This window comes from Pelophylax lessonae (genome assembly GCF_965119305.1).
Source record: "Pelophylax lessonae genome assembly, chromosome: 3".
Lineage (NCBI taxonomy): Eukaryota > Metazoa > Chordata > Amphibia > Anura > Ranidae > Pelophylax > Pelophylax lessonae.
In genome coordinates, this window is record NC_138770.1 from 612500814 (window position 1) to 612524305 (window position 23492).

The 23492-nt window shown below is 41.9% G+C and overlaps 1 protein-coding gene across 1 annotated transcript in view; it reads left to right on the forward strand.

The window, feature by feature from the left end:
* The window catches only part of RAB3GAP2 (RAB3 GTPase activating non-catalytic protein subunit 2), a 107649-nt gene that overhangs the window by 45870 nt on the left and 38287 nt on the right, over nucleotides 1–23492 (forward strand). The window contains exons 8-19 of the mRNA XM_082252557.1: nucleotides 4085–4183; nucleotides 5603–5751; nucleotides 5830–5909; nucleotides 6784–7013; nucleotides 10424–10640; nucleotides 11713–11856; nucleotides 12268–12350; nucleotides 12778–12842; nucleotides 13240–13330; nucleotides 15481–15608; nucleotides 20177–20387; nucleotides 21356–21453. Of these exons, the coding sequence (XP_082108683.1) occupies nucleotides 4085–4183; nucleotides 5603–5751; nucleotides 5830–5909; nucleotides 6784–7013; nucleotides 10424–10640; nucleotides 11713–11856; nucleotides 12268–12350; nucleotides 12778–12842; nucleotides 13240–13330; nucleotides 15481–15608; nucleotides 20177–20387; nucleotides 21356–21453 (1595 nt within the window). The remainder of the gene's footprint in view (nucleotides 1–4084; nucleotides 4184–5602; nucleotides 5752–5829; nucleotides 5910–6783; nucleotides 7014–10423; nucleotides 10641–11712; nucleotides 11857–12267; nucleotides 12351–12777; nucleotides 12843–13239; nucleotides 13331–15480; nucleotides 15609–20176; nucleotides 20388–21355; nucleotides 21454–23492) is intronic.

Below are 23492 nucleotides of genomic sequence, written 5' to 3' on the forward strand. Positions count from 1 at the left end.
GTTCGCTCTGTGGTAGCCTCTCTAGGAAGAGGACATTTTTTGGCTTCCATAGATGCCAAGGACGCATACCTCCATGTGCCAATCTTCAAGTCGCATCAGAGGTTTCTGTGGTTTGCAGTAGGGCAGTGCCATTTCCAGTTCTTGGCTCTACTGTTCAGTCGGTCTACAGCTCCCCGAGTGCTTACAAAAATCTTGGCCCCGGTGTTAGCGTTTCTAAGGTCCCAAGGCATCTCTGTCATGGGTTACTTGGACGACCTACTGTTAAAGAATCATTCAAGCTTAGGGCTGACTCGAGACGTGTCTCGAAAGATCCAGTTTCTAGAGGGTTTGGGTGGGATTATCGATCTAGAAAAATCCACCTTAAAGACTGTTCAAGTCTTGGAATATCTGGGTCTGGTTCTCGACACAGTTCAGGCAAAAGTTTTTTTGTCATCAAAAAATGTTGTGACCTTAAGAAGCTTGGTCCGGTTCGTAGAGTGAAAAAAAATTTCCCTCCATACGACTATGCATGAGGCTGTTGAGCAAAGTGGTGGCCTCTTTCTTGGCAGTCTCTTATGCTCAATTCCACTCCAGAATGTTTAAGAACAGTATTCTCTCTGCTTGGAACTAGAAGGTCTGGGGGGCTGTCTTGGAGGGTCCTTCTCGGGTGGAGAGATTGCTCATCAACATCTTGAAAACCAGAGCGGCCCGTTTGGTGCTGTGTCCTTGGACAACCAGGTTGCTGGGGTGTCTTGTCAGGATTCAGTCAGGCAATGCGACCCTGGTGGCTTATATAAACCATCAAGGGGGCACCAGAAGCCAATTGGTTCAGAAAGAAGTGAACCACGTTCTGACATGGGCAGAGAGGTATGTTTATTGTCTGTCAGCAGTATTCATCCCAGGTGTGGACAATTGGCAGGCAGACTTTCTAAGTCGCAATTGTGTCCAGGGGAATGGTCCCTGCATCCCAAGGTGTTTCAGCTGATCTGTCAACATTGGGGTATCCCCGACATAGATCTATTGGCATCCAGGTTCAACAACAAGCTGAACAATGTTGTGTCAAGAACCAAGGATCCGATCGCTGTTGGAACAGATGCCTTAGTGACCCCTTGGTCTAATTTCAGCCTGATGAATGCATTTCTTCCGATCCATCTTCTGCCACGGTTATTGAGCAGATCTCAGGTGGAAGGGAAGCCGGTGATCCTGGTGGCTCCTGCGTGGCCCAGGAAGCCTTAATTCACAGAGGTTGTGAGGTTAGCCATGGGAGAGACATGGTAGCTTCCATGTCGTTCAGATCTGCTCTCACAAGGTCCCATATTCCATCCTGCTTTACAGTCGCTGAATTTGACGGCCTGGCTATTGAAACCAGAATCTTGAAGGATCGGGGGATCTTGGGCTTAGTTTTGGCTACATTGATTAATGCCAGGAAACCCGTCTCTAGGAGAATTTATTATAGAATTTTGAAATCCCTAGATCTCTTGGTGTGAATTCAAAAAATGTCATCCTTGGAAGTAGGTCATTGGCAAAATTCTTGCTTTTTATTCAGATAGGGGTGTTCTTAAAATTGGAATTAGGGACCATTAAAAGTCAAGTCTCAGCCTTGTTGTTTTTTTTTCCAGAGACCTTTAGCGACGCACTCTTTGGTGCGGACATTTATGCAAGGTGTGATTTGCATGGTTTTGCCAATTAAGCCACCCCTGTGTCCTTGGAACCTGAATCTTGTACTCTCGGTGCTGCAGAGGCAGCCCTTTGAACCTATCTGGCAGAGTCCCTTGATATTGTTGGTAAGGAAATTGTTTTTTTTTATTTTTTGGTTACTGTAACCTTGGCCAGGAGAGTCTCAGAGTTAGCAGCTCTTTCCTGTAGGGAGCCATTTTTGATCCTTCACCAGGATGAAGTGGTCTTTCGGCCTCATCCATCCTTTTTGCCAAAAGTGGTATCAAGGTTTCACCTAAATCAGGTGCCTTCCTTTTTTCCAAATCCTCAGACTCCAGAGGAAAAGATTATTGCATTCACTAGATGTGGGTTTGTGCAGTTAAAGTCTATTTGAAGTCATCTGCACTAATACATACTACCGATGCTTTTTCTGTGTTGCCAGAAGGGCCTAGAAAAGGCCAAGCGGCAACTACTTCCACTATCTCTAGGTGAATTAGTGAAGTCATTGCTCAAGCTTATGGCTTAAAGGGTAAGGTTCCACCTTTTAAGTTAAAAGTGCATTCTACCAGGAGGGTAAGTGCTTCTTGGGCAGTGCATCATCAAGTATCTATGGCTCAGATTTGCAAAGCTGCTACTTGGTCTTCAGTTCATACATTCAGAAGGTTTTATCAAGTGGATGTTAGAGCCCGAGAAGGGGCACGGTTTGGTATTAGCGTGTTGCAAGCAGCACTATAAGTTCCTATTGTTCTTTGCCCAGGGGCAATTTATGGGATTCTGTGTCCCCTCCCCTCAAGGGCATTGCTTTAGGACATCCCAGATAGTCATCATTATCTTCTCTGTGTCCCGTGATGTATGATAAAGAAAATAGGATTTTTTCTACAGCTTACCTATAAAATCCTTTTCTTGGAGTGCATCACGGGACACAGAGGTCCCCTCCCCTCTTTTTATGGGATCTTCATTGCTTGCTTCAAAAACTGAGGTTCTTCCTGTAAGAGAGGGGTTCTATGGGAGGAACTTCCTGTCTATTGGTTGCCAGTGTCCATTCACCTAAAGGTAGTCATTATTATCTGTTCTGTGTCCCGTGATGTACTCCAAGAAAAGGATTTTACAGGTAAGCTGTAGAAAAAATCCTATTTTTTGGCCTAAAAGCAAAACGCTATGTGTGGTGGAAAACTAACACTGCACATCACTCTGAATACACAGACCATGCTTTTCTTCAGCAGGGACAGGGAAGCTGGTCTGAGTTGATGGGAAGATGGATAGAGCTAAATACAGGGCAATCTTAGAAGAAAACCTGTTGGAGTCTGCAACTTGAGACTGGAGCAGAGGTTCACCTTACAGCAGGACGACAACCCTAAACATACAGCCAGAGCTATGATGGAATGGTTTAGATCTAAGCATATTCATGTGTTACAATGGCCCAATCAAAGTCCAGGCCTAAATCCAATTGAGAATCTGTGGCAAGACATGAAAATTGCTGTTCACAGATGCTCTCCATCCAATTTTCAGAATGGGCAAAATGTTCACTCTAAGTGTACAAAGCTGGTAGAGACATACCCATAAGGACTTGCAGCTGTAATTGCAGTGAAAGGTGGTTCTACAAAGTATTGACTCAGGAGGGCTGAATACAAATGCACACACTTTTCACATATGTGCCACTTTGTGTTGGTCTATCACATAAAATCCCAATAAAATAAATTTACGTTTTTGGTTGAAACGTGACAAAATGTGGAAAATTTCAAGGGGTATGAATACTTTTTCAAGGCACTGTATATACCTTGTATCGTTGACATACAGTATTTACTGTGCTGCACATAGCCTGTGAAGAGAGCAGAGCTGTGGGAGGCACCCTCTACAAGCTTCATGCAGAAAACTACAGGAGAGGGCAGGTACAAGACCAGTCACCCTGCACAAGCAGAGAGAGCCACAGTGACTGGTCTTTATTACAGGAAACTCCCGAGCAGAGGCAAAGTGCAGGAGTGGTTTCATGATGGATTACTGCACAGATCTGAGAGAAATGCACAAAGCACACAAAGATTTAAGTGAAAATCTTGTATTTAGACAATGTTTTTTCAAACACAGATTTCAACTTCAAGGGCTTATTTTTTAAAACAGCTGTATGACTTTATATAGAAAAAAAATCCTCTAGTACATTTTAGGTAGCATATTGGTGTGCTACAAAATGTGTCTTGACAAAATTGAAGGCCCATTTATTTTAACAAATAAGGAATAAACTGCTGGGTGGAGGAGAGCCTGGTCACTTAAATCCTGTTAAATTTAAGTAACTAGAGCCCTCCTGTTATTAATCTGCCTTTCCTGTTATGCAGAGAATACTTTAAAGGATACTGCAGGCTTCATACCAAACTCTGCAATTGGTGTCATGTGGATAGTGGGATCCGCTCTTTGCTTTATACATCTAAAATATATCTTGTTTTAATGTACTCACCAGCTACTGCTTCTGGCAATGAAAATGTCCAGCCCCCACCGCTGGCTTATAAGAAGTGGGGCCTGCAGGATGTGGACCACATTGTTGATCATGCTAGCGTGGGTGAGTTTCATATTCATTGCAATTTTACATTAATGGAGATCTAGTAAGAGAAGAGGGGTGCTAAAGCACAGACATTTTGTGTTCCCTAAAATTACAAAAGTATTCGTCATTGAAAAAAACCTTGTGCCCCTGTGGAGCTCCCTTGGATTCTAGGTGCAGGCTGTATATTGGTCTTTAATTTCCGCCCAAGTTAATATTAAGCTCCCCTCCCTCGTGATGTTTAGGTTTCAAAAGCCTTAGCCTCCACTGCCAATAGAAGTTTGGATACTTGACAGTTGAATTGTAGAGGATTTTGTGGGACTTAGTCCAGGAAAGGCTTTTTTTTCTGAACTGTTACACCGCATTCACACTGAAGCGGCACGACTTCGGCGCAACTTGCACGGACTTCATAAAATGAATGTCTATGCAAGTCGCTACAGGTCGCCCCGAAGTAGTACAGGAACCTTTTTCTAAGTTGGAGCGACTTGTGTCGCTCCTATTAGAACCGTTCCTGTACCACACAATGGACCGCGACAAGTCGTATTAGTGTGAATGGACTCTTAGACAAGCTTATAAATTCAGCACTTCAAACAGATTAGAGAAGAGAAGACTGCAGATAAACAGGTGCAAGTTATTTTAGGAGGATTTGTTTATTCTCTGGGCATCATCTGTGATTAGTCCATTCACTGGTTATAAGTAAGGGTTTACAACCACTTTAATGTCAGCTTGTAAACCCTGGACTTTAGGATGGATGGCCTCAATAGGGTCTCAGGGATCCAACACAAGTACTTGCAAGAACCACATGGTCTCTGCACGTCACTCTTGATCAGGCTTACCTGAAACTAGACCTAAACTCAAAGGTGAAGATTTGTTTTCTTATAGGCAACATCTAGCAATGTCAGTTATGCATAAGCTGTACTCTAATTTGCTTTTTTGTCCTAAAATTTTCCTAAAAATTGTAGTGCATCTCCTGGTATGTGAAGATGCCTCTGCACTCCTGTCCCTATAGCCTATTAGCTGTATATTGGGGAGATCCTATAAGGCATTCCTTCCTCTGACTCTTACCAGGTTAAGAGTGGGATTTGGGGGAGTCACTACTATGCTGCACACTACTTTTGCCGCAGCTTAAAAAATTCCTAAATCAGTCTTGGGGATGGGGAAGCTCTAACATGGGCAGTCAAAGTCCTGCCGCCATCTAGATGCCTGTCATACAATGCAGAATTAGGCATTGTAAGCCAGGAATGGAGAAAAGGTCAGCTGCAGGAAGCTCACGGAAATACTGGTGACTAGACAGACCATTGCTCTCTGCTTACCTTTTTTTTGGGCATAGTGTTCTCATTCATTCAGAATGTGAGTGTAGAATATCCTCCTTCTTTCAAGTGTTTTCAGGCAGGTACTTTTGAATTGTCTTGTGTCACAGTAGTGTTTTCCTGTTTTCAGGTGTTATGGCCCTCTCTCCATTTGACCAGATGAAGACCGCCTCCGTTTTGGGAGGATTTAATGCCTCTATAAAGAGCAGCCCCCCTACCATGTCTCAGTATATTACTGTGGGCTCCAATCCATTCACAGGATTCTTTTTTGCCCTGGAGGTATGTATGTTAGTAGTGTAGTCATTTCTGTTGTGTTATGCTAATTTACCATGTTACTTACCATGTTTATCTGTACAGGGCAGTACACAGCCATTATTGTCTCATGTGGCTCTTGCTGTTGCCAGTAAACTCACTTCGGCCCTCTTCAGTGCTGCCAGGTATTGTGAACCATTTCTGCCAGCTCTAGAATATATTATATGCATGTACTTTTCAGGCAGGCAGATGTTTCTGGATTCTTAAAGTAAACCTATGGCCAGGCTATGTAGATATCTCTAAGAAGCGTAAATGAGCATTAAAGCAAGACCTCACCACCTTAGCTGCTCCCTCTGCTAAATCTCTCTGCAGTGTTGTAACAGATTAGCTTACCATACTACCTCTCCTATTAGTGACTCAGCAGCTCAACTCCCCTTCTCATTAGTGACTTAGCAGCTCAGGTCAGCATGGTTTTTTCTCCTCGGCATTTCAGCCCCCCCCCCCCCTTAAATCTGTCCTCTGCAGCTCAGCTCCCCCTGTTATCCATTACTTGCAGTGGCTCAGCAGTCAGCTCACCCTGCTCCCCTTCCCAGCAGTGATTTATCAGCTCAGCTCTCCTTTGCATCATTGACTTAGCAGCTCGGGGCAACCTGCTTCCTGTCTCTGGCAGTTCCCCTTCCAGGCAGTGGCTCAACATCTTGGTTTCTCCTGCTCCCTCTTCCACTTGCGACTCAGCAGCACAGTTCTACTTGTTTGTTTTCCCAGCATTGGCTCAGCAGATAAGCTTTCCTTGCTCCCCCCATTCCAGAAGTTTCTTAGCAGCTCGGTCCTCTCTTCCAGTAGCATCCGCTTCTCTTTTACCCCCCCCCCCCCCCTTCCATTAGTAACTTTCTTCAGCCTTCTAATCTCTAATGTACACACATAGCATTAGCGCTTGAAGAGGCAAGCTTCACTTTCCTATGTTTGTTCAGATTGTTTCCAAAAGAACAATATTCATGAATTATCTTTAGTTCACTTGCATGCTTCGTGTAATGACGACTTGCTTTTCTTTTGTCTTAGTGGTTGGCTGGGCTGGAAGAGCAAACATGAGGAGGAGCCACAGCAAAAACAGAAGCCTAAAGTGGAACCCGCCACACCCCTGGCTGTCAGGTTCGGCCTTCCCGACTCCCGTCGCCACGGAGAGAGCATCAGCCTTTCCCCGTGTAATACGCTAGCTGCAGTAACCGATGACTTTGGGAGGGTCATCCTCCTGGATGTGGGAAGAGGAGTGGCCATTCGAATGTGGAAGGGTAATGGTTTATTCATATTAATTATTGGATTAAATGTCATATCTGAATGGTTTTCATGAATGTAAAAACATTCCAGCCTCTTTTTGCAGCAGGGGATGTTTATAAAGATAGCTATCCATCTTACAGACTGATTCTGCAATCTGCTAAGTTTAGGAGTTTACTTTTTCCTACAGAAATACTAAAGCGTCAGTCCACCTAAAACTGATATTTCAGTTCATGGAGCATGAAATCACTGGACACTTGTACTGTATTTCTCAGAAACCTTATTTTTGAGATCTCTGTGCCAATTTCCTGATTCTATACGCTGGCTGTGCCCATTGTGAAGAACTTCCTCTCCAACTGCTGGCTTTTTATTTATTTTATAACAGGAACACACCAAGGTAAATGGGGAAACCCCCAAATTTCCAGAAGGAGAGGAACAGAATTTTACAGCACGTTCTTATATAAAATTCTGATCAAACTTTCTTTACTGGCATAAAAAAACTGTATTTGTGGCCATTAAAAGGATAACAAAGTAGATGTAAACCTAATTAGTTATATTTCAAATGATTAAATTCTCATATGTTCTTAACATGTTCATTTAGTATTTACAGTAATCCCCCGCTCCATCGCGGTTCAGTTTTTGCTGTCCCGGTAATTTGCGTTTTTTTTTGTAATGTTATTTTACTATATAAATCATTAGAAATTGAATATTTTTGTGTTTTTCATAGCTCTTGCTCTGTCTCTCAGCATCTTTTATGTGTTTAAATGAGTTTCTATTGTTTTAAAAGTGTGTTTAAAGACCTTAAAATGCTTTTACACGTACAGTGACAGTAAAAAAAACATGCCTACAATGCATTTTAATAGGGTTTTTCTATTTCGCGGAATTTCACTTTTCGCGGCTGGGTCCGGAATGTAACCCCCGCAATGGAGGGGGGTTTACTGTATACGTTTTTTTTTAAACTTCTTAAATGTGCAACTTTAAGTAAAATAATATCTGGTGATCCTGCCATGAAGGTCTTTGTTCAGACGCTTCATTTTATCAGGTGACAGTGCTCTGCCCCATCTCCTATTTGCTCTCTTGAGTTGTTACCCTGTCACATGCTGATCTGGTGGAAGCTGATTCTCATAATACAGGCATGTTTTGCTACTGTTAACATAAAGAAGCCCTCCGTAAAAAATACAATGCAGCCTTTTTGAAGCTTGTGTATACAGGAAGTGGCTGCAGGAGATTAACAGAGTTGCAACAACAGAGTAAAAAATTAGAATTTCTCTATCGCTCATTGACAGACGTAGTCTTCTTGATTCTCAAGAGCTGGGTTATGTTGTCTCCGCAGGAGTAGGACTAGGCAGAAAGACAAAACGTTCTGGCTCCACCTTAGGGGCAGTCCCTGAGGGTATATCCTCCCTCTCTCTGCTACAGGGAATCAGTTTTTTTCTGTCTAGTCAGGAGTAAGGACCTAAGTTCCTTGCTGGGATCTTTTGGTCCTGGCAAGACTTTTTTTCTTTAAGAAAAAGACATTTTTTAGGTAGTTTTCTCCAGTATTTTTTCCTGTGAGATCTTCAAGACTGTCTCAGGGACCGATCTTCCATCCTGCTTTACGATCGCTGGCTTTAACGGCCTGGCTATTGAGACCCAGGTGCTGAAGGACAAAGGTTTGTCAGCTTCAGTTATTCCTACTCTAGTTGAAGCAAGGAAAGCGACTTCCAGAAAGATTTATCATCGCACATGGAAGTCCTACATTGCATGGTGTGAACCTTTGGGGTTCCGTCCTCGGTCTTATTCGATTAGTCGAATATTGGCTTTTCTGCAACAAGGGGTTGAGCAGAAACTGGCCTTGAGTACTATCAAGGGTCAGGTCTCAGCATTAGCCATCTTCTTTCAGAAGCCTTTGGCTACTCATTCCTTGGTGCGGAATTTCATCCAGGGGGTGCGACACCTGGCTCCGCCAGTGCACGCGCCGTTACCCCCCTGGGATCTTAATTTAGTGTTGTCGGTTCTTCAGAAACCTCCCTTTGAAGATATTAGGGAGATTCCTCTACCTACGTTGTCCCAGAAGGTGGCCTTCTTGGTGGCTATTACTTCTGCACGCAGGGTGTCAGAACTGGCCGCATTATCTTGTCGTTCACCATATCTGGTGGTTCATAGAGATAAGGTGGTTCTTCGTCCGAATCCATCCTTCCTACCAAAAGTGGTTTCAGAATTTCATCTGAATGAAGAAATTGTATTACCTTCCCTGTGTCCTAAGCCCAGTCATCCTCGGGAGTTTGCTTTGCACTCCTTGGATGTGGTCCGGGCGATCAGGGTATACTTGAAAACGACAGACTCGTTTCGCAAGACGGATTCACTTTTTGTGATCCCAGATGGACCCAAAAAGGGGTTGCCTGCATCTGCCGCGACCATTTCCAGATGGATCAGACAGACGGTAGTACAGGCTTATTCTATTAAGGGTCGGGAGCCCCCGTTCCCTGTTAAGGCGCACTCCACTCGGGCACTTAGTGCGTCATGGGCCTTTCGCCATCAGGCGTCAGTGGTCCAGGTGTGCAAGGCGGCTACCTGGTCGTCGGTGCATACCTTTTACTAAACATTATAAAGTTGATGTAATGGCATCGTCTGATGCCTCGTTTGGCCGCAAGGTTTTGCAGGCCGCAATTTGAGGAGACCAGTGGTCTACCTCGAGGGTTTTTTCCGTTGGAAAATTTTTCTTTAGTCTCATTCTTTGTTTATAATGAGCCTTTAAAACTTCTAGTTTGGCACCGGTTGGGCCTTCTAGATTGGATTTGATTTTGTCAATCCCACCCCTCATTTGTGGCACTGCTTCTGGATGTCCCAGCTCTTGAGAATCAAGAAGACTACGTCTGTCAATGAGCGATAGAGAAAAATGGATTTTTGTAAGATCTTACCGTAAAATCCTTTTCTCTTAAGCTCATTGACAGACGTAGTACCCGCCCCTCTATCATTGAGTTGGGTTGGGTTAAATTCTCTGTACTGCTTTAAAACAGAACTGCTTCCCTGTAGCAGAGAGAGGGAGGATATACCCTCAGGGACTGCCCCTAAGGTGGAGCCAGAACGTTTTGTCTTTCTGCCTAGTCCTACTCCTGCGGAGACAACATAACCCAGCTCTTGAGAATCAAGAAGACTACGTCTGTCAATGAGCTTAAGAGAAAAGGATTTTACGGTAAGATCTTACAAAAATCCATTTTTTTTTTTTTTTTTTTTCTTAAGGTTATGACACACACTGCTGGTTTACATCTGCTTTTAATTCTGACTTTACCAGTCCCCAATACCATTTGTCTCAGCAGTTATGACATTATGGTTCGCTAAATCCAGCATTCATCTGACATCCAATGATCTCGCAGAGGCGGGGGAATTGCATATGAGATTGTGTGTCAGGAAAAAGAGACGTTAAGTCCTTGATTGTGTCTTCCAGGATATCGAGATGCTCAGATTGGATGGATGCAAATTACGGAGGACCTACAGGAGAGGGAATCTGAGAGAAGCCATTATTCTCCATTTGGCAGTGTTCAGGGTCCATCCCGGGTAGCTCAGTTCCTCGTCATCTATGCCCCCAGACGGGGAATCCTGGAAGTGTGGAGCACACAGCAAGGACCCCGTGTTGGAGCATTTAATGTGGGCAAACACTGCAGGTGGGGACCAGTTCAGACGCTTATCATTTTAATAGACTGAATGAATGGAGCCTGGTAGAATTTCATTGTTCAATTTTGGAATAGGAGTATGGAAGAAAGTTTCAAATGAACAACTTTCTAATGGTGAATGTGGTTTAACGTTTGTAAAAGTTCCAACATTTAATTGTTAAAAGCTATTTTTTTTTTAACTATTTTTAAATTATATTTTTTCTTGTCATAAAATGGAGGAGAAAATGCTAGCTACCTGACTGTTCAATATAGGTCAGCATTAGCAGCTTTATGTGCCAGTTTAGATTTTCTTTAAAGTATATGTAATGCAAAAAATACAAGAGGAAATAAGTGGCAATCTTCCCAATGCCAAGGGAAAATCTTTTTTTAGACAGCTGTCACTAGTTCTAGTTTTAGATATTCAGTTTTGAGAACATGGGGGTGAACACTTGCTTTAACAGGAACACTTTTTAGAAAGCCACTGGCTGTAGTGTTCAAAGTCTTTATCAGCCACACAGTGGCTCCATCTTTACCTTCCCCTACCCACCCCTGGTGTTCATCAAGTGACTTTTCCTTCCAATCATTTTTATTAAGTATTTCAAAAAGGTACAATAAGTACAGATGTTATGACACATAATCTTCACATTAACTTATTACAGAAAAGTATAGTTAAAAGCAAGATAGAAATAATTACATCATTCCTGTGATGTGATGCAGAAGACATTTAAGTGAAACATCTTATGAAACACATGGCAAATCCTGTTGCTACTATGGATGTCTGAGCCCCTCGGATCATCCAATTTACCTAAAGACCAAGCACTGGGACCCCAAGTGCTAATCCGCTGTAAATACAGTCAGGCAATGTTCCCAATAGCCGGAAGAAAGTACCAGGTGGACATCAAGTGACTTTTGACCAACTTTCAATTTCAAGGCAAATTATCTAGATGCAGTGGTACAATCTAAAAAAACCTGGTCCAATGTATTGATAAACGTGGACCAATATATTGCCATGAATTTAACTAAGGTTGTGGGGAAATAACTAAGTGCCCTTTATGTTTTAGCTCACTGACTCATTTTGTTTCAGATTGCTGTGTCCTGGGTATAAGATCATGGGTTTAAACAACGTCACCAGTCAGGGTTGGCAGCCGCAGACGTATCAGATTTGTCTGATTGATCCGGTATCAGGAAATGTACGGACAGTGAACATCCCGTTCCACCTGGCACTCAGGTAAGAGAGCTAAGCCTCACTTAGAATGAAACATTGCTATGGAGCTTATGTATAATATTGGAAAGTGGATATCTGCTCTCCTTTATACTTTGTAGTAATACTGCATACTATTACCTGCCCATTCATAATATGCAGGCTTTGGGTTGGAGTCTATGGCATTCTACAAAGTTCCCTCTATGTAATGCAGCTAGAGACGTCTGAGAGAAGTCTGGTATTGAAGGCGAGATGGTCATGTGATTTTGACAGCTCCCCCCCCTTTTTTTTTTTTTGTTACAACACTTTCTCTAGGCTCATTTGTCTGAACCTCGGTCACTTAGATTGTAGCAGGCGCTACTTTATGTGAAGGATACGTTTTTGTGCTGCATATTCACATTGCTTTTTTTAAATTTATTTATTGATTTGTTGTTCCAGCGACAAAAAGTGTGAACGAGCCAAAGATTTGCATCTAGTAAAGAAACTCCGCACGTTACTAAAAGCCAAATCTCAAAATCATGGTAATTAAATGTTTTATGCTCCTATTTTTTTTATTATTTGTGGAATAATGTTATGTTTTGTCATTACACTTAAAAAGTAAATAAAACCTGTTACTGGTGCAAATGAGCAGAGTTTTTTTTTTTTGAGACAACTCAACTGTGACAAATATGTTGGTTTTCTCGATTGGCACTGGGTGGCGCTACACTGTTGAATGTATAAAGCATGTTAAATGGCTGATGTATAAAGAGCATGCTGAAAGCAAGTTGTCTTACCCATGGCAGCCAATCAGCTTACAATTAGGGTTTATGCTTACCAGATCTGAAAATGAAACAAGGATTCTGGTTGGTTGCTTTAGGCAGTCGAAAATATTTCAAGCAGCGCACTGCTCAGGTGCATTGAAGTGAAAATTTTAGGAGACTTAGTAGTCCTCTTTGGTTTTTTTTGCAGAGCAACTTGAAGCAGAAGCAAAGGAAATTCTTTTAGACATTAAATATCCAGCAACTAAGAAACAGGTATGGAAACATAAGTCTCACTTTCGTTACCATTTATTAGGATATAAACCACTGGCAATGTGGCCTTTTTATTGGGCTTCTACAAGCAAAAATACTTAAACTTATATTTCAAGTATCTAGGATTGTTTTTGTGTTTTCAAAGTGCTTCCTGTTGCTTGTCACTCATTGGACCCCCATTTGTGTCATCAAAAGAAAGTTGACATTCATTGCAGAGAAGTGAGTGACAGCTGTCTCAACTTATAGTGTTTAAGCTGCAGCATAGCTTCTGTGTTTTTTTTTTTTTTTAATTTCTACAGGGATTTGACATATATGTTGCGCAGATCAATAAGCTGTGTCAGCAAACTGACATTGTATAATTTTAAGTACCTTTTCTCTTTTCTATGTTCTGTGTATCCAGGCTTTAGAAAATATCCTTGCCAGCAACCGCATTCCTCTCTCCTCGCTTATCAGTATTACGCAGGCTCTAATGGATTCTTTACAAAATCAAGGTAATGGCTCAGAGCACAGCTATCATATCAATCAATTATTAAGTGAGTGAGTGCTTCAGTAGATTGTTTTAGGTAATTTTGATATGGCCACAGAATTGGTGCACCAGGAAGTGGCCTGTATCTATGTTTACCCCAATCTTACATACACAAGATACTACAGGTATTTAAATCTGACTCAAAGGGTAACTGTGTTTTGGTGCCACAGTGTCAAGGCTGTGCTCCCTTACTGCCCATTCTTCACCAGCTTTGAATTTGTATGCCACCTCCAGGTTAAAGTGGTTCTAAAGGCAGAAGGTTTTTTTTTTTTTTACCCTAATGCATTTTATACTTTAAGGGAAAAAACCTTCTGGATGCACCCCCCCCAGCCCCCCCTTATACTTAACCTGAGCCCCATCTACATCCATCGGTGTGCATGAGAGCAGTGGTTCTCCTGGGTCTCTCTCCCCTTATTGGCTTACATAGCCACAGGAGCCATTGGCTCCTGCTGCTGTCAATCACAGTCAGTAAACCAATGAGGAGAGAGCAGGGGATGGGGCCGAGCCACACTGTGTGTGGACAATGTCCATTTACAGGAGCGAGCCTGCTCGAGCGCCCCCATGGCAAGAGGCTTGCTATTGGGGCACTCGGCAAGAGGAAGGAGCCAGGACCGCTGGTAGGGGACCCAATTAGGAGAGAATCGGGGCCGCTCTGTGCTAAACCATTGCAGAGAGCAGGTAAGTATACCAAATTTTTTTTTTTTCTTTCAAATTACAACCTTTAGAATCACTTTAAGGCTTTTGCTTTTGCCTGAGTGGGGACAGCTTACAAACTGCCAAATCAAATTAAAAAAAGCACCAACTACAGCGATAGATGTTTAATTCTGTAATAAGTAGGGTAGGAATCATTCAGGCATTGCTGTAACAGAGAATGCTGAAGTAGGTGGCAATAAAATGAACATTTGTATCCAGGAAACTGAGCAGAGTTTAAAATTGGCTAATGGCAGTTAACACAGGCGTCCCGCGAAATGCCGGTAATGCAAGATTTTGTTTGCACTAACATGTGGCACAAGCGCATGCCAGAAGTGAGCCTAGCCAGAAGTGAGCCTAAGAGATAGAACTAGGACTAGGAAGCTGGGTGAGACAGCGGAGGGCAGGTTGATCCCCATAGTGATAAATGGGAGCTGCCAGCTCCTTACAGTCAAATTTGTCTACCCCAAAACCCCAATGCAAATTTCATACACCCACTCCTCCTCCTTATCTTTTTTGTAGCCAAGTGAGTTGTTGGGCTGCTAATTTTTACTAACTTAGGGCGTTGATAGTTCTTTTGTGGCACAGCTAGTAGGGTTTTAAAAAGCTGCTAACAGGTATAAAGTGCTGGCATTTAGCTCCCAATGCCCCTGGTCCACCTGAATACCAAGCCCTTCAGATCAGACAAAGCTTTGCCACATTCGGGCAAGGTCAAAGCTAGGCTGTCACCTTTCACATATTCCCTATAGCATGTGAGGCTAACCAATAGAAATGTTTTTGGGGTAGGAGTGTGCATGCTCTGACTCTTCTAGGAAGCTTTACTAGATCAGAATTGCCCAGCCTTTGGGCAGATCAGGGGCACTAAAACATACTGCAGATATGTTGCCTGCACTTCATACCTGACATTATTATTTTTTTTTATACACTAAGGGCCCATTCACACCAGATGCAGTGGGATGCATTTTTGACTGCACTTCAACTGCATAGACAGTCTAAAGTCCAGGTTATACCATGGATATAGTTCACACTATTGCAGTGCAGTAAAAAAAAGTACAGCAGACTGCATTACTCTGCACTGCAAATTAACAGAAACGCACACAAATGCATTTAAATGCACAAAAATACACTGCAACAGCAGTACCCATAAAAGCCCAAATAAGATGGAAGTGACCTCAAAGAAAATGCAAGCTTAGGAAAGATGCATCTCAAATGCGAATAAAAAATGCAAGTCAAATGCACATCGCTGCACATGCAGAAACGTGTAGTTTAGGGCGTTAATGGGCCCTAAAACCACAAATGCAAACAGAGCTTAACAACAAGATAGCTTGCTGTGGGCCCCAAGTCTTTATATACAGACATTTTATTTTGTGCTTTTGATGTAGTTTTGTATTACTCTGATTCATTTTGTGTGTTCCCTTGGTGCAGAGCTGGAGTGTGTGGATGAGAGTCTGCTGGTCTTCTGTCAATACAAATTAAAGCTTCTTCACCTCTATGAATCGGTCCATAAAATCACTTCTGTCACCATGGAAACTGTCTCCACTCCCTCTACTAAAGTAAGCATCAGTTCTGAAAAATAGTTCTTTTACTCAGTCTAGCAAGGGTCCTTTGATGAAACAAAACCACAGAGCATAAAATTATTTTCTGTTCTTTGAAAACATTTCACATAATCCCAAGAGGTAAAGGGAAACAGTGTTGTGCATTCAGTAAGTATGCATTCAAAAGGCGAACTCCGGACAAACTGCTAAATACAAAGATGACATACATGTATGGGAGCTTTTTACCTGCTAAGAAATTTGTATTTCTGTGTATTCAGAATTTACACAGTCCCATCTGACAGCACAGCCCTGTCCAGCAGGGCAGGAGAACTGATTTTTCTCTGCTACAGTTAAGTAACACTTGCAGGTCTTGTCCCTCCCCCAACCTGTGACTGAACAGTGACAGGGGAAGCAGCAGACTGATGAGCTCTTCTCTCTGTCATTCTGCTCTCTCCTTCTAGTCTGAGCTCTGTTGTGCAGGGGACTGCAGAAAGGCTCATACCGGTCAGTTTCGGAAACTTACACTTCTTGCATTTCAAAAAGTACAATTCTAGATGTAATAAATACGAAGCTGCTTCTGTGTCTTTTGTAGCTGTCTGAAGTAAAGCCTTTGCATTGTCTTGTCAATATGCATTACAGCTTTGAGTGTACATTAAAATGTTGTCTTCCATTTTTAAATTGAATTCTTACAATTGAAATTCCTGCTACCATGGGCTTCTACCCCTCTCCATCAGGAAAAAGCACTTGACTATGAAAATCTAGCTTGCCTAACAATGCAGGCATAGTCTGCTCTCTCTTGCAGCAGTGGCTGAGATCAAAGCTCTGTGAGTGAGAGAGAAGGGAGAGCTTGGTCCGGCAAACTGACTTTTTGTATTTGAGTGCTCGTTCCTGAGGTGCTGGAGACACACATTCAGTGGCAGAACAGACAGAGAGAGGGTACCCACAAAAGAAACCGCTTTAAAAGTTAGAATATTTTTTTATAAACAGAGAACAGCCGTTTAGGTTACACTCAAAGCTGTAATACATTGGGATTTTTTTTTTGTAAAAGTGTCATTAAAGGTAAGCTAACCCTTTAACCTGTTGTCGACCACCCGCCACAGCAAGGTGGCTTGGCAGCGCAAACTAACATACCTGTACGTTGTTCGCGTGCGCGCCCGCCGTCCCCGCAATGTGCTGATTCGCTTCAGAACCGATCAGTCATTAGGTCCAGGCCAATGATTTATGGCCTGGACCTGGTGATCAGCTCTGACAAATGGCAGAACGTCCTGTTCCTGTGTAATGAAAACACAGGCACAGATATTTAAGCAATCTTCTCTCCTGGACCCTTTTCGATTCCAGCATTAGAGGAGAGAGCATCAACTATGCGTACACAAGCAGTACACCAACACCATTACACATAGGCACATATTTAACCCCCTGATCACCCTCCAGTAAACCTTTTCACTCCCTGTCACAGTGTCTCTATATAGAGTATACAGATTATTTACTGATCACTGTATTAGTGTCACTGGTGACGCCAGTTAGTGTCAGCGGAAGTTAGCGGCTGTCCCAGATGGGTTCGGGGTACCCGCCATATAGCCCCTAATAAAGGTTTAACCCTATGATTACTCCCAGTTAACCCCTTCACTGCCCTGTTACAGTGTCACTATTATAGTGTACAGATCTTTTTTCTGATCACTTTATTAGTGTCACAGGTGACATCATTTAACGTTCGCGTCCAATGATGTCATCTGTGACAGATTGCCCGCCACATATTTAGTAATAAATTTGAGCCTTTTGATTGACTGACACACACACACACACACACACACACACACACACACACACACACACACACACACACACACACACACACACACACACACACACACACACACACACACACACACACACACACACACACACACACACACACACACTACTAGTATAGTTTTTGAACGGATAAATATCTTTGATCAGAACTGTACTTCCGTCCCCAATGCACCTTTCAGCAAATAGCTTAGGGTATCTAATTTCCAAAAAGGGGTCAATTGGGGGGGGGGGGGGGGTTGTGCTTTCTTGCCATTTCATGGCCTCCGAAACTGTGATAGGTAGCGACGAGTGAAATCAACATATTATGCCCTTAGAAAGCCTTATGGCGATGATTGTTTTTGGGGTCCTGTATGTGGCTAGACTGCCAAAAAGTCTCACACATGGGGTATCCCTGTACTCAGGAGAAGCAGCAGAATGTATTTTGGGGTGTAATTCCACATATACCCATGGCATGCGTGAGCAATATATTATTTCAATGACAACTTTGTATAAAAAAAAAATATATATATATTTTTGTTTTGTCAAATAAATATTCAGTGGACTCAACATGCCTCTCAGGAATTTCCTTGGGGTGTCTACTTTCCAAAAAGGTGTAATTTGGGTGGTTTTGTACTGCCCTGCCTTTTTAGCACTTCAAGAATTGAGATAGGCAGTCGGAAAGTAAAAGCTGCGTAAATTCAGTTTTGTAGACGCTATAACTTTTGCGCAAACCAATAAATATACACTTATTGAGATTTTTTTTTAATCAAAAACATGTAGCTGAATACATTTTGGCCTAAATGTATGACACAAATTGAGTCTGTTGGATATTTTTTATAAGAAAAAGTAGAAAAATGAAATTTTTTTCAAAATTTTCAGTCTTTTTTTGTTTATATCGCAAAAAAATAAAAACCGCAGAGGTGATCAAATACCACCAAAAGAAAGCTCTATTTGTGGGAAAAAAAGGACATACATTTCGTTTGGGTACAGCATTGCATGTCTGCACATTTACCAGTTAAATTCACACAGTGCCAAATTGCAAACAATGGCCTGGTCATTAGGGGGGTAAAACCTTCCGGTCCTTAACCACTTCCCGTGAATCAACGTAGCCCTACGTCAGCTCAGAAAAGTGGTTGTACCAGGATGATGCCTGCAGCTAGAGACATCAACCTGGTACCATTTTTTAGAGCTGGCCGTCGGCTTTCAGGTGATAACAGCCGATGCAGCTTGGGAGCCGCTCTGCCTTTATCCTTGCAAAAGGGAGGGGATGACCCTTCCCCCTCATCTTGCCGCCTTCCGCTGCTCTGCCTGGGTCTCCCCTCCCACCGGGAGACTCGAGCAGCCAGCTGGCACGTCCACCAGCTGGTTGGAGTCCCAAACAAAGCCGAATTCGGATGTAGTGACCCAGAAGCGACGTGATGACGTCACGGCCGGGTTACTCGGCGGCTAAAAGCACCGAATTTAAAAAACTGTCAGTATTCAAAAATGCCAATTTCGGCATTTCTAATACATTGAAGAGCAGTGGAGGGGTCTAGGGTCTTTTATACCCCTGATCCCTCCATAAAGAGTACCTGTCACTGCCTATTACTGTCACAAGGGATGTTTATATTGCTTGTGACAGCAATAAAAGTGATTAGATTTTTTATTTATTTATTTTTTTTAAACTGTGCTAAAATTAAATAGGAAAAAAAAATGTTAAAGCGCCCCCGGCGCCAAGAGCTTGCACACCAAAGAAAGTGCATACGTAAGTCACGCCCGCAAATGAAAGCGGTGTTCAAACCACACATGTGAGGTATCGCCGTGATCGCCAGAGCGAGCGCAATAATTCTAAAAAAGAGCTACTTTGCAACTCTAAAATAGTAACCGTTAAAAATTTTTTAAAGCGTCGCTTATAGAGATTTTTATGTACCGTAGTTTGTTGCCATTCCCCGGGTGTGCACAGTTTTAAACAGTAAGATGTTAGGTATCTATTTACTTGGCGTGACATCATCTTTCACAATAGAGAAAAAAATGGGCTAACTTTACTGTTTATTTTTTTCAAATGCAGTGAAATGTATTTTTTCTAAAAAAAATTAAGTTTGAAAGACCGCTGCGCAAATACTGGGTGACAAAAAATATTGCAACGACCGCCATTTTATTCTCCAGAGTCTTTGCTAAAAATTATATATATATAAAATGTTTGGGGGTTCTAAGTAATTTTCTAGCTAAAAATACAGATTTTAACTTGTAAACAACGTGTCAGAAATGGACTCGGTCCAGAAGTGGTTAAGTAGTTAAACTAATTTGGCCACTTCTACCTATAATTTTTTTAATTAGATCTCCAATTTTTCACTTTTGTGCTGCTCCATATTTTGGTGACTGAGTTTGAACTGTATAGTCTCCCTCTAGTGGTAATCTGTAAGCATTACAATTATAAAGCATTACAATTCTAAACCCTGCTGAATGAATGCTGACATAAAGGCCACCAATTTTTTTCAATGTCATTTTGTCTCTATTCACAATCGTGCAATTCAGTCACACAAAATCGCATGACAATGTAAATCAGATTGTTTTTAATGGTGCCCATTCACATCAATGCAACTCTGCACAATGTGATTTTGGAAACGGTTCCTGTACTAATTTGGTGTGATTCCTCCGTGATTTTGGGCCCAAAGAAGATGCAAACCATGCCCAAATAGCGTCCTATAATCGCAATGAAAGTTGGATCAAAATCTGATTGCAGCAGTGTAAACCCAGTCTTAAACATCCTGCCTTTTTATATATCATAATAAGAGATCACTTTATGTGTTTTGCAGGAGTTGGCCCAGTTATTAAGACTGGAGGAAGGTGAATTGATCAGACTTCAAACTATAATCAGGAACTACAGGCAGGAACACACCAGGTCCGGCGTCCGCTTTGCAGAGGATGAGGATGGAATGCTTCCAGTCAAGACTTTCTTGGAGTACTTGGAGTGTGAGCAAGACTCTATTTCTGTGAAAGTCAGCGAAGAGGAATCTATTGCTTTAGGTAAGCAGCTTTGGTTACCTATTTCATTTTCTAAAATGCGACAGATTTCAGTATCAATTTGAATGCAACGGGCCCTCTATTTGTGACAAAATAATGGCCCATGTCAGGGGGCTTTGGGCTTATATCGATGCAATCAGTTTGAGATGCTTCTGTGACCATTCAGAATTAATTGAAAGATGCATTTGGCCTACTTAAAGTGGGTTTTCCATTCCAATGGACTTGTGTGGGAATAAAAAACCCATGTGAAACAAAATCCTGTTGACACAGACCCTAATTCTGTACACATACCCATAGTCAGCTCAACACAATCAGCAAAGATTTAAATCAAAAGTGAAATATTTGTATTTATACTTTCATTAGTTTGCTCTGCTTTAGACCCATTTCACAAGAAGGATCCAATCAGGTCCACCTTTCAGTTTTTCAGGCTTCCCGATCAGACAGTCTGTAACAGCCTCCAGTCTTCTGGAAGGCTTTCCACAAAATTCTGGAGTGCATCTGGGAGAATTGGTGCCCATCCAGCTAAAAAACATTTGTGAGGTCAGATATTGATGTTGGATGACAAGAGCTGGCACTCAGCTTCCATTTTATTCCAGAGGTGTTAAGTATAGTTGAGGACAGGGCTCTGTACAGTTCATTCGAGTTTCTCCACATCAGGTTTGTCATACCATGTCTTTATAAACCTGGCTTTGTACAGAAGGGCAACGTTATGCTGGCTCAGAAAAGAGCTTTCCCACACTGTTACCACGAGGTTGAAAGCACAGAATTGTCTAAAGTGTCTTTGTATGTTGTAACTTCAACAGTATTCCTCAATGGAGACATCTGAAGTTGCAGACAGGTTTGAAATGGTAAAAGGTCAGGCCAGTCAATAAACATGACAAATGAGTGGTGACGTCAACTGACTGTTGGGGAACTGTTCTAACAAATCTATAAATGAAAGTCTTTATTTTTTTCCATTTTGCTCTGCACAGGAAGCTTCTTCTTCTGGAAGTGTCTACATGGGGAATGTTCCACCCAGGAAATGTGCCAGACTCTGGAGAGTGCAGGACTAAGCCCTCAGCTACTCCTGGTAGGACACACTGTACTGTAATCAATACTCATCACGTCATGTAGTACAGAAGAGGATGATCCCATAGGTACAGGCCAGAAGGCTGCTGACTGGTTAGAAATGGCTGTAGTATAGGTTGTTTGCTTGGGAAGATAATTCCAGTTTCTCATAAAACTCAGGCATAAGAAGTAGAGGTAGTCATTGCTCTGCCACTTTAGAAGGAGTCAGCTTCAGAATTGCCAAGTATAGGCCAGTAATTGCTTTCAGTAGATGTTAACCTTCTGAGCGGTATTCCCGAGCGTGGCTCGGGGGTTAAATTTCAGAGCCAAAAGCGGTAACCACACTCGGGGTACCGCCAGAAGCATCGCTGGATCCTGTAAAAGAGGTTACTTACCTTGTCACCGGGATCCAGCGATGTATGCGGCGGCAGATCTTCCTCCAGATCCTCTCCGTGCCCCGGCTTCCGTCTCCTGCGACGTGACGTTCGCAGGGGGGTGGAACCGGCGGCAAATTCAAATGTAAAACACACCAAACACACTGATACCATTCAAAATAAAATACATTCACATTACATTGCCCCCCAGTGCCCTTTCCTGCAGTTTTACTGTACTTTTTATGTGTATATATATATATAATATATACACACGTATATGTGTGTGTGTGTGTATATATATATATATATATATATATATATATATATATATATATATATGTATACATACATACATACTTTAACTTATTTATAGTTATTTATTATATTATAATTTATGATTTTGTGTCTCAAACTTTATCATACCCGAGATGTTATAAAGAAGAACGCACAGTAAAAAAAAAAAAAATATGTAAATAGTTGGTTTGGGCTGCTCATTCTCAAGAATTACATGCAAAATAATGGTACCGCTTTCAGCACCTAAAATCCAAAAGAATCATACCGCCAGGGAGGTTAAAGAAACTGTCACCTGCCCATTCAGGTCAGAATGACAGGGCCTTTTGATTGCCTATTAGCCCCACCTCAGCAAGGTATTCCCCCTTATCTGCACTTCCTTTCTAAAATCCAGCTGTCCTGGATTTCCAGATAAATTCTGGGTGAATGGGTGAATGACATCACTGGAAACACTGTCATATGGGGGAGGCACAATAGATGTGTGTGTGTGTGTCTGTGTGTGTGTATATGTATATATATATATATATATATATATATAGATATATATATATATATATATATTCTGCAAAAATACAATTTTAAAGTAGAGCTGAAGACATTTTTTTTTTCATTTTAGATATAGTAAGGGAGGGTTAAGAGTCTAAGACTGCAGTCAATGTTATGTTTGCTGTCTCTGTCTCAGTGGGAAGATTTCCCTTCACTTCCTGTCCCATAGCCAAAGCAGGAAGTGGGAGGTAATCTTTTCAAAATTAGGGAATCCCTGGTTGTCACCAGAACTGGTGTCCCCAATTGGAAGATTTCCCCTATTCCTTTTCTGGCGCCAACCCAAAATTTGGGATTTTCTTTTTAACTTTCACATTCACTGATTACAGGAAATGTGACAAATGGAGAGGGTTAATCTCCCTAATGGAGGCACAGTCCGCAATAAAAACGTCACAGATATTCTTATTCCTGCCCACTACACCTAAAACAAAAAAAAAAGTTTGCCTTTTTAGTTATACTAGAAGAATTTTAATTTATTTTCATCAGTGTAATATGAAATATTGCATAATTAATAATTTATATTTACAGTTGCTATCCAGCAGGTGGAGCTATTGGCTAATTTTCAAATGTTTACTAGACTAACTTTAACTGCTTGGTTGAGAAAAAAAAAAAAAAGATGGGTTCCTGGGCTCATTGGCTAAAGCTTAAAGAACACACTCAGCTGAATGAGTCAAAGGAGTGATTTATGGGAGGGTCACATGTATGGCTCTATATAGTCCCTAGACCTTAGACCAGTGATGGCGAACCTTGGCACCTCAGATGTTTTGGAACTATCTTTCCCACGATGCTCAACTACACTACATCCTGCATGAGCATCGTGGGAAATGTAGTTCCAAAACATCCGGGGTGCCAA